Source organism: Trachemys scripta, chromosome 8 (assembly GCF_013100865.1).
Source record: "Trachemys scripta elegans isolate TJP31775 chromosome 8, CAS_Tse_1.0, whole genome shotgun sequence".
NCBI classification, from domain to species: Eukaryota; Metazoa; Chordata; order Testudines; family Emydidae; genus Trachemys; species Trachemys scripta.
Window position 1 is genome coordinate 5,716,017 of NC_048305.1, and position 18,130 is coordinate 5,734,146.

Here is an 18,130-nt window from a genome sequence, read left to right on the forward strand (position 1 = left end):
TGTTACAGGTCCCCCTTTCTAGGCTAGCCACAGAAGCTATGGGTCTGTTACAGCCCCTTGTAGGGCAGCTCTGTAGCTCTTCCAGCCCATGCTTTCAACTCTGGAAGACCCCAGTTTCATCCCCAAGGCATCAGCTAAGAAGGCAGCGGTCCCGCTGTCCCCGTCGTGGTGTCCACAGCTTTGGCACGGCCGAAAATGCTGGGGGGATGCTCCTGAGACACCCCCTAAAAGCCTGGGGTCCAACAGGGATGGCTGAGTGTCACTGGGCTACTGTGCCGGGGGCTCATATGAGCTCTCAGCCTCTGTCTGGGGGGGTTCAGCCAGGGGGGAAATGGAGGGGGCGATTGTGTCACCCCAGAAAGCTCCATGGGGGATTATATTAATCCTACATAGGGGTGGGGGTAATGGAGCCCGGGAGGGGAGGCAAAGCCAGGGCTGGGGTCAATTTGTCCCCCATGGCAATAATGACACCGCTTTGCGAGCCCCGGAGCTCGCCGGGCAGGGCCGGGGCCGGGAGCGCAGGGAGCACCGCGCCCTCCCGCGGCACAAGGGGAGGCGTGCACGGCCGGGCGAGCAGCCTGCCCCCGGGAGGAGGAGGAGAAGGCGGCGCCGGGCAGGGCGCGGCACGTCCCGGCGGCCTCGGCTTCAGTCCGCGCGGAGCCGGGAGAGGAGCAGCATCGCCCGCCGCGGCTATGCCGGTGGGTACCGCGGCCGCTCGGGCTGGGAGCCGCGGTTGCTGCAGGGCCGGGGCTGCCCCGGAGCTGGGGCGTGAACCCCGGGGGTGCAGCGGGGACGGGCCCCCCATTGCCGGAGGGGTGGAGCATCCCCGGGCCCACGCCTCTGCGAAGCGGGCCCTTTCCGGCCTGGATTCCCACTGGCTAGGGAGGCGTCTGATCCGAATTCGCCCGAAGCCTGCCGGTGTTCGGCCCGCTATGGGGGGTGGCCCGGATACGAAGTTCAGAGGCGGATCCAGGCTTCCCCCAAACCTGGGGGGGCCTGGGCCAGTGAATGTTGTGCCCAGCAGGGACCAGGGGAAGCTGGTTCAGGGCTGGGCTTTTGTCTGAAAACCGGATAACTTGTTACTAGTAGCTACAGTGGGGCCACTCTAGGGCTAGGGGGCCTCTGGGAGATAGTCATCAGCACAGGTTAATGGCACCTGGTTGTCTTACTCGTGGGGGATCCTTATCCTCACGCTTGGGAGAAGCCAAACATCCGCAAAACGAGCTCGTTCTCCTCCCCCAAACCAATCCGTACCATTCTCTTTTGCTGTAGAGGCTAGGAAATGCTTGAAAGTCAGGCTGCTGAGGTATTGAGACCACTGCTTGTCATCAGGCCGAGCAATGTGCTCATTGCTTCCTTCTGCTCCCCGTCTGTCTGTATCACGTAGTCTCTGTTTGGCTTGCAAAGATTGTAAGTTCCTCGGGGCAGGGACTGTGTTTGTACAGCGCCTGGCCCGATGGAGGGCTTGGTCCATGATGCCCCTTATTTATACCTTTTGCCGCAATCCAGATGTTTGCACCCAGTTTAACAGAAGGGGAGGGATTTTCCAAAGTTTTTCATTTGGGAAAATTCTCTCAAAATCAAACTAACCTTAATGAATTTTTAAAATGTCAACGAGAACAAAAATGGTTGTTGTCTTTCTGGATGAAAACTTTCCCTTGGGACCTTGGGAACTCAAATGCCGTGGGAGGGGGACAGAAACTGACTAAGGGCTTGACTGTACTTCAGTGTGGACACTACCCACGCCGAAGGGAAAGGTTCTCCCGTCAATGTAGCGAATCCACCTCTCCGAGAGGCAGCAGCTAAGTGGGCGGAAGAAATCTTCTGTTGACCTAGCGTTGTCCACACGGGGATGTAGGTCGGCTTAACTGTGTCGCTCACGGGATGTGGATTTTTCACACCCCCGAATGATGTAACTGGGTCAACCTAATTTTCTAGGGTCAAGGAGCCCATAGCCTTGAAGCAGCAGTAAAATGAAACCAATTGGTTTTATTATCTGCACAGCGGACATACAGCGTTAGTGCGAAAAAAAAATAACTGAATTTGTTCATTAATAACACAGGCAGATATAGTGTATGTTACTGATAGAGTATCTCTGAGTAGCAGCTAGGATCATAATTAAAAATGTGTGGTGGTGTTGTTTTAACAATGTGCCAGTCATGTCCCTTTACTCATGTTTTCAAGGTACAGTAGTATTGTTTGTAATGCAGTGGGGTGTTTAGGTGCCCCAGTTATGGACAAGGATCCTGTTACATTAGGCCAGGGTAAGAACAAGCCCCTTCCTCAGAGAGCTAAGAGTCTAAGACAACACAGCAGGGGAATACAGACAGGTTGTGGAGCACAAGGAAGCAATGAGATAAAGTAACTAGATATGCTGGAGTTTGCAGAAAGCTTGGGTTTATGCCGGAGTACGTGTGCAGTGTTTGGATTACGATCAGGGCCTGGTAGGATTGGGGTGGGAGCACCTTTTGTATGTGACATTATGAGGGTTTCAAACCCAGGTCTCCAGAGGTCCCAGGCCAGTGTATTGGGATCATTGCTGACAAAGCAAGAAAGGCTCCTGGTTGTCTCCAATCTGTTCTCTTCTTTATTTCAGAAGCACGAGTTCTCTGTTGACATGACCTGCGAAGGCTGCTCCAATGCGGTCACGCGCGTTCTCAACAAGCTGGGAGGTGAGTGACACTGCTCTGAGCCAGGTAGAGAATTGCACGGGGATCAGCAAACAGCTTTCACGGATGTGGGAGTTTCCATACTAGCCTTAAGGGACCAACGGCTCCTGTGGCAATGAAATGGAAACTGTGGTCCAAGTGCCCCACTCAGACTGGCCCCCGCCTCAAGCTAATGATTGGCACACGGCAGCCCTTGCGTCAAAAGAACCATTCTGGCCCAAACACCGAGAGTTTGTGGTGTTATCATTGTGTCTGGGACATTAACAGGCCAATTGCAATGTCCAGAACATTTGGATAGTGGCTGCTATTTGCAGGGGCATCTTTCCTTCCCCGTATCTCCGTGGTCACAGCTGTTGCTTGCCTAGCACTGTGTGTGGAGTTAAAACGAGCATCACTGGGGTCACTGTGTCCTGGTAAAATCACCCGTCACCGGGGGTAGTGCTCAATCCCCACGTGGGAGGGAAGGCCTCGTTCTGCTGACTCCCCCTTTGGTAAGAGACAGTGCAACCCCCCGGGAGAGGAGTGTTGCTTTGGACTGACCAGCCGTGGCGTTTGTCCTGGAAGCTCCGGCATGCCAGATGATGCCCTCCACCAACAGGGAGCTGCTCTATTGGCAGGTGACGTAGCCTGTCAAGGCACAGTGTGGATTGTCTGGCCTGGATGAAGGGCCATGAAATCCTGGCCCTGCTGAACCCCAGGGGAGTTTTGCCGTTGACTTTAATAGAGCCGGGATTTCACCCTGTATGTTATAAATGACTTCCCTAAAGAGCTGGGTCCTCACTTAGAGCCTTCACCTGCTCCCCTCTCTGCAAAACCGGCTCCTGCTTTTGTTCCTAGCGTTCGGTTTACACTTCGCCATGTGTGGCACCATTTCAGGACTGGTTCTGGGGAATGTTCAGGCTACTCTTGCTGCTACTTGAACACCTTGGGGCTGGCACCTCTGGCCCAGTTGGGGCCCTTCTGTCAGTGATCGGTTGCATTCCTGGCAACAGACAAGAGTCTGCCAGGTGATCTTCTCCTGAGAGAAACTTGCCTGGGCAAAGTAGCATTTCTGGGCAGCCAGGAGAAGGGGCGTGAAGCAGGGGCATGCAGTGGCATTAATGCTGCACCTGTGAGAGATAGCGAGGGACAGAGCCCCTGCAGGGGGCTTATGCAGCTCCTTTCTGGGCATCCTTGGCAGAGAGGCGGGCGACATCTAAAACACGACGTGCCCGTTCCTTTTGAAAATCCACCCTGCCCCCTCCCACCCCTTCTGGCTATTTCAGAGCCAGCCCTTCTTCCTTTGTAGTCTGATGATGGGGCCTCTCAAGCCCATTCTCGGGGCACTTGTCGGCCCAGGCCTGGGGAAGGACTCCTGGCAAAGAGAAGCAGAAAGGACTTTGGCCGCCATTGCGGTCGGCTTAGCACGGTGTTGCCCAACCACGCTCACAGAGGAACAGTTGGGGGCTGGAGGGTTGCCTGTTCCCAACTCAGTCCTGCCCTCCCCCTGCAGATGAGCTGGGGGTCAGGCCACTCCTTGTTCCTGTGGGAGCCCCTGCCGCAGCTGGTTAGTCAGTAACTAATTATTGATCTGCAGTGGCAAGATGTCTAATTGGACGCTGTGACCTTTGCTGAGGCGGGGGGAGGAAAGTTGCTCGGCACTATCTTGTAACTGCAGGAAGTTGCAATTACCGGACTGCAGCAGTTTCTGTTCTCCTTTCAGTGCAAGGCCTCCTCCAAAACCCACGGACGTCCCTGGGAGCCTTTCCACTGCCTCCACTGGGCTTTGGACCAGGCCCTGAGAGCAGAAGGAGCAGAGGCCTGATGCCTCTGATGCCTCTAGCATACTCCTCCCCGTGCACTGCTGCCGTAGGGAGAGCTGTTGTGATTCCCCTGAGGGATATTGCCAGCTTCAGAACAGCGGCCCTGCCAAGCACAGGGAGCCAATCACTGCAGTGACTATGGAGAAACAGGCCGACCTTCCCGCCACTGATCAAGGAGCCTGCACTTTCCCATCCAGGTGCTTTTACCACCTCTTCCAAACGACAGCCTCCAGCCCCCATCTGTGTTAAGAGGAGTGGAGTCGGCCCGGGGTGGGTAAGTTGGCAGCTGCCTTCCCTACCCAGTAGAGGAGTGACTCCTCATGGAAAGCCCAGCTTTGTTCAGCTTGACTGAGAGTGGGTTAGCCCAAGTTTCAGCTGGAGCGCTAAGATCACCAGAGGAATGCCCAGCACTCCAATTGGCCTGCTGGAGCTGAACTTTTATTTATTATAGACTTCAAAATAAAATAAAATATTGACGCTGGTGTCTGCTGAGCTGTATGTATCAAGAAAGCCACGCTGGGGTTCCCAGATAACCAGATGGCCGCTCCCTAGCAACGTGGCAGGTGGAACAATAACTGACCGGGCAAAGAAACGTCAGAGCGCTCTGAATGAATGCAAATGCACCCAGCGCTGGTGGCTCATGCCAGTTCTGGTTTCACATGGATGCCTCTCACTCTGAGTGGCCCTGCGGCATCAGGAAGAGATCAGGAAAATGCCATTTCCCAGCAGGCTGGCAGTGCTAGCACGGAATCAGTCCAGCCCTGCTGCTTAGCCTCTCGTTGGAGTAACTGCATGCTGCTCTGGGGGCCATAGACAGTGCTGCCATTGGAAGGGAAGGGCCAGGCGGGAGGCAGCAGGTGAGCTCTGAAGTGGATAGGTCACGGTAATATTTTTGTCTGGCGGTGGTAATATGTTGACATGCCAGCAGGAGGCGCACAAAACCTGTTAACAGAATATCCTTTGACTGCCCCGCTCTGTGCGATGTACTCCATGTATCCCGGGGGTAGTTTTTCTAGTTAACGGTGTGCCCTGAGCTTCTACGTTTTCAGACCCCAGCAGACAGAGAGAGACTCTGCTCTGGGGGCCACTGGAAACTAAATTCCTGTCTCTCAGCTCAATCCTGAATCCCTGCACCCTTGGCCTGCTTCTCAGCACTTTCCTCGCCAGTCACACTTTTAAGGATTGTCTCTAATTAAACCAAGGAGGTGAGGACTTCTGGTGGTTGGAGGCATGGGCTGAGAAGCTCCTGACTTGCTGTCTGACCCTGGGGAATGTCACACAAGGTCCCTGGGCCTCGGTTCCCCCCTCTGTGAAAGAGGGCTAATAAGACAGGCTGTACCTTCCTCCCAGGGGCTGAAGTTGTGGGGAAGGAGCCCCACAAAGCGCTCTGAGACCCGTGGAGGAAAGGGGCTAAAGAAATGCAGTAGAGGGGTATTCGTGCCCTCTCCTGAGGTTGCAGAGAAGTCAAAAGACTGAGTTAGCAGCATGAGAAGCTGCATGGTTGGGGGCCTGTACCGGTGGGGCAGGACTGGCATGTCCGAGCAGGAGCAATGGTTGGGTGATGTCTGAGTTTGCATCAGAGCAAGGATGGGCACACGCTACCCGAGTCTTGTTTATTTTTTCAGCCTGCTCACCTGGTTCTTAACAGGATACTCAGTGCATCAGCTCTACCCCGTCCATAAGGGAGGGGGAAGAGTCGGGGGGTGATGGCTAGGGTGGGTGCGCTGGTTGGAGGCTGCACGGTTGGTTCCTCTCACACGTGGGGTATCCTTTCCCCTCCCCCAGGTGTCCAGTTTGAGATCGACCTGCCCAACAAGAAGGTGTGCATCGACTCGGAACACAGCGTCGACACCTTGCTGGCCACGCTGAAGAAAACCGGGAAGAGCGCCTCCTACCTGGGGGAGAAATAACCCCTGAGCCGACGGGTCCGAGGGTCAGGCTTTCTCCACACCCCAAACAAGGTCAGTCTGCTGCTCTCCTTACACAGCTAGTGGATGCAAGACACGGAGGAGGAATTCTGAGCTCACCCGCTCTGCCCAGGGTCCCACGTGAAGTGATGTTGGGTCAGGGCAGCCCCGACAGTGCAGTAGCGGCAGGGTTTGGGCACGTTCCAGCGTGAAGAGCTGGGCAGCAGGCTAAGCTGTGATGCCAGTGAGGTGGGGCTTGGGGAGTCATGGCCAGTGTCGAGTTTGGCACGTAAGGAAGGTTTGGCCAGTGCTCAGTTGTGGTACGGGAGCTAAAACCACCGTAACATCCCACTCCCCTGCCCTCCTTGCCATGAGGCACCAGCCCCTTGCCCCATCCGGGACGGGATCTCGATCTGAGGTGGAAGCGTTCACAGCCAGCATGGCCGGAAGCCTGGCCCCTCTGAATGCAGAGCTGATGCTCCCGCAGCGGTACGTGTGTAGGGCTGGGGTGAGGGACATTCAAGAACTGTTGCTGTTTCTGGGGGAACCTTGCACAGACTTTACATTTGGAAACCTGTCTGCTTCCCTCCACCATGTTGACTGGCTGCAAATATGAGCTTTGGTTCTAGCAATTGCCCCATTGTGGTTGCATCACTGTTACTTCTTCAGCAGCCACATGTGATCTCTCAAAGGGCGAGTTTGGGGGGGTTGCGTGTCCCCGGGCTCTGCTCTAGCAGGCTGTTCAGGGGAGCCAGAGGGTGGCTCCTTCCCTTTCCCACCCCAAGATGACCAAACGGTGTGTGTATAGGGGGAGGGATGAGGCTGAGAGGGGCTCTCTCCTCCCCCTGATGGTGCCTTCTGCCCTATTAGACATGGCCCCTCATTCCGAGAGACGCCCTCCTCCGTGCCAGCATGTCAGATGGGACAGCGGAATGGCCAGGGAATCTGCCATTCTCCTGGGCTGATACTCCTCCCAGGCTAGACTTTCTCCCCTGGTTAAAGGATGCCTTTTGCAGCCAACGTTTCTGCCACTGGAGCAGGAACTGGGGAAGCCTGACTAGGCCTGATCCTTCTCCTTTGAACCTCCGCTCAGAGAGAAGAATGCCTTGTGCTCGCAGAGCACTTCTCATCTGTAGATCTCAGGGCACTTGACAAAAGAGGCGAGTATTGTGACGGGTTGGATCACAGAAACCCCCTTGGGAGCTGCCACCTGATGTGCAAAGACTACCCCTGCTTCTGTTTTCCCTGCCAGCTCAGGACTCCAGCACATTGTCTTGCTGAGCCAGACACTCCTGTCTGCCCCGACACAGACCCAGGGTCTGAATCACTTGCCCCAAAGCTGCAAGTTTACCTGACAACAGCTCACAGAAGTGTGCTTGTGTTTAGCACTCAGATGCCCAACTCCCAATGGGGTCTAAACCCAGATAAATCCGTTTTACCCTGTATAAAGCTTATGCAGAGTAAACTCATAAATTGTTCGCCCTCTATAACACTGATAGAGAGATATGCACAGTTGTTTGCTCCCCCAGGTATTAATACATACTCTGAGTAAATTACTAAATAAAAAGTGATTTTATTAAATACAGACAGTAGGATTTAAGTGGTTCCAAGTAGTAACAGACAGAACAAAGTAAGTCACAAAGTAAAATAAAATAAAATGCGCAAATCTATGTCTATGTCTAATCAAACTAAATACAGATAAGTTCCTCACCAGTTCCAGAATGCTCCCTTTTACAGGCTAATCTCCTTTTAGCCTGGGTCCAGCAATCACTCACCCCCCCTGCAGTTACTGTCCTTTGTTCCAGTTCCCTTCAAGTATCCTGGGGGGGTGGAGAGGCTCCTTCCTTAGCCAGCTGAAGACCCAAATGGAGGGGTCTCCCACGGGTTTAAATAGACTCTCTTGTGGGTGGAGACCCGCCCCCTCCTCCCTTCTATGCAAAGTCCAGCTCCAAGATGGAGTTCTGGAGTCAACTGGGCAAGTCACATGTCCCTGCATGACTCAGTCTTTACAGGCCGAAGCCATTGTCCACATGGTATCTTGTATGTCTCCAGGAAGACTTCTTATGTGGATTGGAGCATTCCAAGATGCATTGTTCCCCAAGTGTTTCCTGATCAGGTACTTAACCTGGCAAATTCCTTCCTAAAGAAGCTGACCAAATGCCTCACAAAACTTACTTAGAAACCAAGCAAGCATACAGCCCATATTCTTAACCTCGAGTAGAAAATGATATATATGTACAAATAGGATGAATAGATATAGTAGACCATAACCTTTACGGAGATATATTACACGGCACAGGCAGCACAAAACATATTCCAGTTATGTCATACATACATTTATAAGCACACCCCCCCCCATAAAGCCTTATGGGGTACACTGTCACAAGTATCACTAACCCCATTTTACAGATGGAGAAACTGAGGCACAAGGTCGCCCAGCAGGTCCATGGCAGAGCCAGGAATAGAACGGCGCTCTCTGGATTCCTAGCCCAGTGCCCTATCCAGTAGGCCACATGAAAGAGGGGAAGGCTGATTCAGCCAGTTCCAGCAAGCTCAGGGAACCCCGTCTTTGCCTCTAGCGCTTAGAGACATGACCAGGTCTCGCTTTTAGTGCTGTCAGAAACCAACCCCTTTTCCCTACAGGGCCCTGGGCCTTATCTGCTACTAAGCCCAAGTAATGCTGAACACTACTTCAGTGAGAACAAGCAGAAAAGGAAATAGTTTGACTTTCATGGGACTTTTAATTGTTTGGGCTACTTTTTCTGGGGAGGTGGAAGAACACCAGCCTAGCACCATTCCCAGCTGAATCTACGCTCTGCTGGAAAGTACCATCAATGAAAACAAACACTGAACAACACAAAACAACCCAGCCAACAAGGTCCCCGGTGTCTCAGTAGCGCTAAAAGGGAGCAGGACATAGACCCAGAGAGACGATGGCTCAGGAGATTGCTCATTAACTAAAGAGGCGCCAACCTCAAGTCAGTTTTTTAACCTAGTTGAGGACTTGAATACATGAGGGTGCAGAAGATGGAGCACTAAGCTAGTAATGGTTTGGTGGACACTGTGAAGGAAGACAGTGGGTTTCAGTCTGGTTCCTTGTGGGTGTCAGTCCAGTTCCTAGTGGGTAGATAGCCAAGAAGCCATCACTGCAGCTTGCACGTCCTCTAAGACCTTTAGGGGAGAGGCTACAGACTGAACTGTCCTCCTGCCACGAGAGGTTGTTTCTCCAGGGCAGGGTTGAGAGACAAGTGGGGTGAGGTAGGGAGGGGAAGCTGACACTGTGCTGTACCTTGGATATCCCAAGCTGTCCATCTGGCATCTGGGCTCATCTACATTAGCAAAGTTGCACCAGTTTAATGAAGTAGATTTAAGATCTATCTAGTTCAAGCCGTGCAGATCCCTAATGTAGACGCATTTAAACCAGTTTGTGTTGGTAAATTCCTGAATTAAGATAAAGCAATTGAAGTGAGGATTAAACTGGTTTAAGTGTGTCTGTGTTAGGGATTTGCACTGCTTGAACTAGATGGGTTTAACAAAACTGATATTAAATCAGTGCGACTTTGCTAATATAGACAAGCCCTGAATTCTTCTACAATGTTGTTTGAAGAAAGATCCTGGTTTTAAGAAAATGTCATTAGTAAAAAAAAAAATGAGTAACACAAAAATTTATGAAATCTCAGACTGTTTTTAAACATAAAACAGTGAAGAAATATTCCGTGAACAGGAAAGAATAGGAAGCCAAGGAGTCCTGAGTTCGTTGCTCTGCAGGTGAGTCATTATATGATCTTGGGCAAGTCACTTAATCTTTTTATGACTCAATCTCCCTCTCATACTGTTAGCTTCTCCCTACCTGAGCTCTGATTGGCTAAGATCTCAAATTATGAATATTTATGACCCCGCCCATCATTCACCATTTTCTAACATACTAAATGTACAACTAATAAGAATCTGAAAATATTTACTTATATAATTGCTTAAATAAATGTACATAATTATAGCCTACCTCCTAGGTAGCAAAAAGATGGACCAAATCTATTGTAAAGGGTCTGTCTGTTCAGTTGTAAATCAATATGTATTAGTGGTTATATCAACCAATGAGAATGCACCTGAAGGACAAATGGAAAAGTTGATTAAAATTGATTATTTAAATTGAGGCTTTCCAGTTGGTGATTTAAATTGCCTTGATTTTAAATCAATCCACCCTGGAGGACTCTTTGCTTAGGGTTAAATTTTCAGGATTGCTGAATTGCAGGATTGCTGACCCATCCTACTGAAGTCAATGGGAGGTGCACATGCCCATTGCCTCTGAAAACCTGGCCCTTATCTTTAGTGTAGCGCTCTGACAATTGGAAGCACTGGGTAGAGAATGGACTTGGATCACGTACATTATATTTGTTGCTGTTGCTACTTGAAAATTGCTCTTCGAAAATCCTTTGTCTACCCTTGTTACAAAGAATCTCCTAGATAAGTGTAGCTGGAGGACAGTAAATGTTTTCCTCTCTTCTGGTAGTTTGCTTTACATCTGACACAATGCTTCTCATACAGCCAGTTACTTCCTGCGAATATTGCACACTGCAAGAAGGGAGAGGATTTTTTCTTTAAAATGAGGATACTAGTTGTGAAACCACATGCACTGGCTGGGGGATCCCGGGGGGAGTTAATACCTGGAACTGTTCCGTTCCTATTTTGAAATTGACTAGATGTCAGGTTGTTGAGTTTCCTTTAAGGTTTAACCAGCAGGGGGCACCCCAGTATAACTCCCCTCCCCACTGTCCTTGTTTTTGCAGGAGTGCTAACATGATGGCTTCAGTGAGAAGATGGCCTGTATACAGATCTGTCGACACCCTCTGTCATTTGACCCCAGTTACCCTGCCAGATGTTGGAAAGAAGAAGGCTGGGAGGAGGAAGGACCCTCAGAGTGAAGGACCAGGTTCTACTTGAACCATAGTTTGTAAAACTCCCCTCTTGAAATGGAGGGTTCAGGTGTGCTCTCCCTCTCTGGCCTTGCAGTAAACGAAGGAGCCGCTTCTATTTTCAAATACATGTTCTGGTGCCTGGTGTTTTCTTCAGCCGGGAGAGGTGGCCGATGCACAAGTAGGGCTCTTAGAACTAGGAGACTGCTTGTTACTTAGGAGAGGATCTCCAAGCTGCTTGTTCTCCAGGGAACTTGCACTGAGCCTTGTGTGCTGGCTACAGAGTCGGCTTGAGATAATGTCTCTGGGGAGCTGAGTTCAAATGCTGATTAGGTGATAAGTCACATGAGTTGGTGTCTCAGTGGACCTTTGTTATAGTCAGACTTTGCAGCGGGGGCCTCGAAATGTGGGAGAAGCACAAGATTTGCTGAGTGGATCCTTGAACAGTGGAATCAGTCCCTTCCTTTTAGCAGTATCATTTTCCCCCTATCCAAGGGAACAGTTATATTACAATAGCACCTCGTGATCCCAGCTGGGAGGTGGTGGAATCTCCATCCTTAGAGGTTTTTAAGGCACGGCTTGACAAAGCCCTGGCTGGGATGATTTAGTTGGGGTTGGTCCTGCTTTGAGCAGGGGGTTGGACTACATGACGACCTGAGGTCTCTTCCAACACTAATCTTCTGATTGTCTGATTCTATGATTGATTCTATGATCAAATGCAAACACTGCTAGTATTTATGGAATCTTTCCTAAGAACTACACAGGATGTGCATTCGAGCCACGTTAACGGAGTGGGTGAAACCTAGCCTTCTGGAATGGCCAGCCTGTTATGCACCCAGTTTCTTCACCTCACCGTTGGGTTCACATTAACCAGCTTTATTTATTGACTCGATGTTCTTTGCTTTGGATTTCCTTCCCGCCCAGGTATGGCAGACACGGCTGGGCATTCATTTTAGCAGCCAGTCATAACGTACACGCGTTGGCTGTTTTTTTTTTTTTTTTTTTTTGAGGGGGCGGGGAAGTCTGGCGTTAGCTTGACAAGGAGGTGAAGGGAACGGTGTGACGTGAAGGCACAGCTCCCCGCTCTGTCTCAGTGGTAGTTAAGTGGAAACAGCAGTCTTTCAGGAGCTAGCCCTCCCTGCCAAACCAGCAGGCGCTGCGGCCTTGCTGCGTTGGTAGAGGAAAATCACTGACCGTCCCACTATAAATCAGAGAATTTTCGCTCATGTCTTTGCTATGGCCGCAGAATCCACTCCCCAACTCTTCCTTTGTTTTCCTCTCTCCTCCCCTCTTGGTGTTTCCCAGAGATGCTGGCCACCTCGCTCCCATCAACATCAGGGTGGATTCTCCTAAGCTTATGCCCACGAGCCGTGCACCTATGGGTCCCATCTACGCTACCGATGGCAGAGCAGTGGATCTCAAAATGCGCTAGGCACAGCAAGGGCTTGACTGTGCCGTGGCTCTGGTGGCGCGGTGCCCCATGCTAGTGGGGCGGTGGGCGGGTTCAGTGCTGCCCAGAGCTCACCCGAGGCAGTCGCTGTACGACCCTGATCGGTCACTGTGGCTGGTAGCTTGGTACAGCACACGCACTCTCTCCCGTGTGCCCAGCCCCTACCCACGGAGAGATGGGCAGCCCCTGGAGAGCTCTCCTTGGGCCCCCATTTGCAGACGCACATGGAAGCCCGGTGCAGAGGCTTCTAGTTAATCAGAAATGAAGTGGGAGCCTCCCCCTGTGGATAAAACGGATTCAGAGGGACAAGGGGATGGGTGAGTGGTGGTCGAGCACAGCATGGCTGTGACATGTGCCAGCCCAAGTATCGGCCTGTCTTACAGAGCACTCTGGGGCGCCCTGCATACCAAGGGCTCTCGGACTATCCAGCTTTCTGCAGCACTTCACAATCCCCCCAGATGCCATTAACCTCTGCCCCTTAGGCCTGCCTCTCATTCACTAAAAACACAGGCCAGCGGAAGCCGGTTTATTTCTTCAACGCCAGTAGGTTTGTTTGGGGCGGGAGATAAGGCCTGGAGTGGGATTAAGCTGCTGTATGTGGGTGAAGCTGGGAACAACGCCTTGACTCCCCCAGACTGTGCAAACTTCTCGCTATCGGTTCAGATGAGCGTCTGCTGGGAGCGGTGGATGCATGACAGACTCATCATTGGTGCCTGGATGCAGCTGACACAAATTCACTGGAGCGAACCGATATCCCGGGGCTGATGCCCATCCCTGTGCCCCTATCTGCCTTGGGGTTTGAGAAATGCCTCTGGATGTGTCTCGCTGTGGGCGATGGTTATCCTAGGACACTGCTCTCTTCCCCCTGCCATTATCTCGTAATGAGAACAAAACCCTGTCATTACGGCCTCCATAATTTTCCTGCTGCGTTCAGCCTGGTGGGTTCCAGCAGCAGCTTCTGTGCCCAGTGCAGATGCCAGTAACAGCAGCCTGCTGTGGAGACAAACCCTCCCAGCCCTTTGGTGGGTAGGATCGCATCCCACAGCAACGTGCTTGGGGGCTTTTATGTGTTAAACTTGGCTGGCACCGGAGGTTGACGTCTTCTCGTGCCTCGGGTGGTGCAGAGTGGGCAGCGGCAGTGCGTTCTCCCCAGGGCTGGAGGGCCCAAGAGAGAGGAGTGGGGTGTTCATGCCCAGCGAGAACAGACCCTGCCAACGGTGGTGTGTGCTCCTGCCTGGTTGGAACCAGACAGGCATCCGTCGCTCATTTCCCATGCACTTCAGATCCTGCCGGGCACTGGGGTCTTTCCCTGGCCCCGAGTGTAGCCTGAGCCAATGGGCTGTGTGAAGAGCAGGTCAGGCAAGGCTTAACCTGTTCTTTGCTTAGCTGGGGCTGAGAGGGGACCTGGGGCAATACCTGCCCTTAGGTGGTGAAGGAGCATAGTCATAGAGCCTCCTGCTGCTTGCTCCCTGCCACCCCCTCCCCCCACGTCCTGCCCCCAGGGAGCAGAACTTGGAGGGCTCATTGTTCCATAACCCCTTCTGCCCCGGAGGGGGTGTGCTGACCAGCAGAATGTTCCCCCGAGCACAGAGCTGCTCGTACCAGGTGGCCATTAACACATGCTGCAGCGCGGCGGCATTCCGAGCACGTGAATGTAAAATCCCCAAAGAATTCAGCAGGATTAATGTTATGTGAGAGCAGAGCGAGCGGCGCAAGCCTGATTCGCTGCATTCCCCCTTCCCCGAGCAGAGCCTTGGCCTTGCGGGACAATGGGACGGCTCCCGGGATCCCACAACCTTGCTAGCTTATCAAAGGAATGGAGCATTTCATCCAGTCCTCACAACAACCACAAGGACATGCTCTTCCTCGCCACCTTGCGTCCTTTCTGATAAGATAATAAGCATTTGTGGGAGCCTAGTTTTCTCGCTGTCTCAGTTACCAGCAAACCACTGTATTTTATAACGCACTACTCTAGGGATTCCCGGTGCCACACAATACCCGTCCTTCCCCAAAAACATAGTCTAAAGATACTGTCAGTGTCATCATCCTGGCGTTGGTGGGTGGATAACCTTTTACCTTTCAGTCTTAAAACAAGAATTTGTCTTTGACGGCAAGGTGTAAGGGGGCCAGTCGTGCATTGGCAAAAAGCAGCCTCGCCGGCTATTCTGTAGCCGTTTAAGGAACACTGGGTTTTCCACTCTTTGTAATGAAGTGACATTGTGGGTCTGGTGTAGGGCAAAAGAGCAGTTCGCTCATGTGGAACAGCCAGGAAGTGAGAGAGTTTCCAAAATAACATTGCCCGGTGTGTAAAGCAAAGGAAGGCGACCACAGACAAATGGTCTCTCTGATAGGTCTGGAAGTGAAAACATTGGGCAAACTGTAAACTCTTAATGATCTTTTTGAAAGAGGAGGGATGGTTTGGCTTATGGGAATCTCAGGCTTTCTTCCTTTGGTAACAATCCAGCTGGCCCGTGGGGTGAAGGGCAATGAGTGTTAGCCATTTACAATGGGGGATTCATTAAACCGAGACAGGGATTTTCTGGCATTTGCCTATTAACATTTCACTTTTAAAACAACGTGCTCAGTGCAACACACAGGCAGGCTCACACCTTCCAGTTTGGCTCTGCCCCCCAGTGCTGCTCTGGAGCAAGCATGAGCTAGAAATGGCACCCTGGGTGATGCTTGACATGCAGGCAAACCCCCCCCCCCCCCCCCCACACACACACACACTTTGCTTCAGCATTTTCATGTACTCTGGCAAGTTGCCTCTGGAACTGGAGCAGTGTTCAGCCAGGCCAGATGTGCAGCCAGAGGCACGTGTTTCCCTCTGCTGGCTATTGTCATAATTTATAAACACCAGTCCAGGTTGCGCTACGGCCTCATGCTGATGAGGCCAAACATGACAAAACACACGTGTCTGTGTTCCCTTGGCGGAAGATCCAGGTGGAGGGGTTCAAACAGGGAAACTGGCTGGAGAACTTTTGGGTGCCTCTCCGAGCTGAACCTGAACTTCAGATTCACCCATTCCTACAAGGGAGAACCCAGGGCTTAAGAGAAGGAGGAGTACAAAGATCCAATCTAAGGACAGGACCAGGCTCAGAATATTCTCTATCTGCCATCAAACAAATCAAAGGAAGTATTTCTTCACACAACGCACAGTCAACCTGTGGAACTCCTTGCCAGAGGATGATGTGAAGGCCAAGACCATAACAGGGTTCAAAAAAGAACTAGATAAGTTCATGGAGGATAGGTCCATCAATGGCTATTAGTCAGGATGGGCAGGGATGGTGTCCCTAGCCTCTGTTTGCCAGAAGCTGGGAATGAGCAACAGGGGATGGATCACTTGAGGATTACCTGTTCTGTTCATTCCCTCTGGGGCACCTGGTGTTGGACACTGTCGGTAGACAGGAGACTGGGCTAGATGGACCTTTGGTCTGACCCAGTAGGGCCATTCTTATGTTCTTATATTCTTATCATGCTGACCCGGTCAGTTACCTCTCTGCACCTGATGCTCACACGAATCCCAGATGAGATTGCCGGCATACCAAGACACCCGTGCCAATGCACATAAGCACTGTCTTCTGACCATGCCAGGCAGCTGTCTGTGCTGTGAATGTAGCACAAGAGGGGAAAGAGGACACAACTTGGCAAACATCTGTTACAGGCCCTCCCCCAAACAGATGCTAAAATCAGTAAAAGAACATCTATTAAACAAGCTTAATTAATGGTGTCAGAATATGGAAACACACACACCCGTGAAGCCAGTGTGCAAATATTTTATTTCAGAGTGACTCTATAAAAGGCTTAGGAAAGGTGGTCAGGGCCAAGTTAAAAATAAAGAGCAGAAATCACATCTCCCAGCCGCTGTGGAATGTAGAAGCACCGCAAAGAGCTGTTGTTTTGCTTCTCTTTTCTCCAGCAATTTGGCCTGGTCTAGCTCAGGGCTTGGCTTTAGGCTCCCACTGTGGAAACTGGAGCTATTCAACCATTTTGCTGAGAGCAGATGGGGAGGGAAAGAATACAAAGTCAAATGAGATGCAGAAATGTAGCTCTGGTGGCGGGATAAGTTTGTAAGAGCCCCGTGCTTCTTTGGTCCTTGGTCTGACAGAGAATGTATCTGACTCCGGAGGTGCTGATTAGCCTGGCTGCTTTCACGGCCCGGCAGCTGCCACCGGAAGCGGCATTTCGGGTGGCGGTGGGTAGCAGCTTGGGAGACGTCTCTCATGAATGATCAATACAAATGAATGGCACGAAAGCCTTGGCGCCTTCGCTAAGACACTCTGCCAAGCGTCCCACTCTTCCTGACTCGCAGAGAGATGGTTCAGTTCTCTGGGAGGCTTCACAGGATGCAAGGGACGTGCTGAGCTTTGGCTGCTGTGCTCTCAAGGCAATTCGCCACTGCAACCAATACAATACATAGACTGACCATCTATCTAGCTCTCTTTCAGGGCACAAGACAGTCTCTATCTAATGTAACTTAGGAAGAAAGTTTCTCTGTGGATAGACTGTTCCGTAGCTACCCACAGCAGGGTTTCTTGCACCTTTATCACTGCCGTTTCTTGGAGACAGGTCACTGGACTCAATGGATCACGAGTCTGAGCCCATCTGGCAATTCCTACGTTACCATCTATCTGCATATCCATTGCACTCATGACTGTAGCACTGTCCGGTGTGTGGGGAAGATGCTTTAGAACAATCTCTGACACTACAGATAAGTAGGGCTACATTGTGCCCTTCTTTCCACCCAGGCAATCCTAATAGAAGTCAATGGCGCTGCAATGGGTAGCTAAGGGCAAAATTTAGCCAACGGTAAGTGGAATGTTGCAATGCTTAAAACAAAACCATCCGGCTTCCCTGCTGTTATAAAATTCCCGGTGCAATACAGTCTGTTCTGTACAATCTCAGAGTTCGAGATCCAGTCACATATTTTAAACCGAGAGATCGAGAGTTGGTAAATGCATGGAAACTACGGTTTGTTCCCCTGCAGAAGAAGAGAGGAAGAGGAATGCAGAGAGGAATCCACTGCACCCAACAGTGTGCCCTCCCTATTAGATCCCGGGGCTAAATTCCCTGCTCAGCTGCTCTTGTGTGGCTCTTACTGAAGTCCCGTTTTGCCATCCGCAGGCCGCTGAGGGCAGAATTCGGCCCCTAGAGCCCGTTGTCAGCATCATGCAGGCTGGGATTAGGTGCACAATGCCCGGTCATCAAAACAGGGGTCGCTCGTTTAATCCGTCACGTACGACACTAACGAAGTGTGCAGCTATTGTCAGAATCATTCCATTGATTTGGTCAGAAATGTGTTTAAAAACCTGGGCGATCTGACCGCAGCCTTCACCCAGACAGGGACTAGTGCAGAGCGGAGAATAACAGCACAGAGTGCTCAGGATTG

At 51.5% G+C, this 18,130-nt stretch overlaps 1 protein-coding gene across 2 annotated transcripts; it reads left to right on the top strand.

Moving 5' to 3' along the window:
• The first annotated feature begins 578 nt into the window (after nucleotides 1–578).
• On the top strand, nucleotides 579–11,421 carry ATOX1 (antioxidant 1 copper chaperone). Of its 2 annotated transcripts, XR_004646926.1 has the most exons (4): nucleotides 579–698; nucleotides 2,597–2,672; nucleotides 6,257–6,432; nucleotides 11,166–11,421. XR_004646926.1 is itself a non-coding variant. In XM_034780016.1 (3 exons), exons 1-3 carry the CDS (start codon nucleotides 693–695, stop codon nucleotides 6,379–6,381), a joined length of 207 nt encoding a protein of 68 aa, XP_034635907.1. In that variant the 5' UTR covers nucleotides 579–692; the 3' UTR covers nucleotides 6,382–6,433. The 2 variants fall into 2 exon arrangements, 1 of the variants encoding a protein (XP_034635907.1); XM_034780016.1 differs by lacking the exon at nucleotides 11,166–11,421 and having other exon boundaries at nucleotides 6,257–6,433.
• The last annotated feature ends 6,709 nt before the right edge of the window (nucleotides 11,422–18,130 follow it).

Coding starts and splice junctions, on each gene's coding strand:
- ATOX1 (XM_034780016.1), top strand. Junction 2,673..6,256: donor CGTTCTCAACAAGCTGGGAG/GTGAGTGACACT, acceptor CCCCTCCCCCAG/GTGTCCAGTTTGAGATCGAC.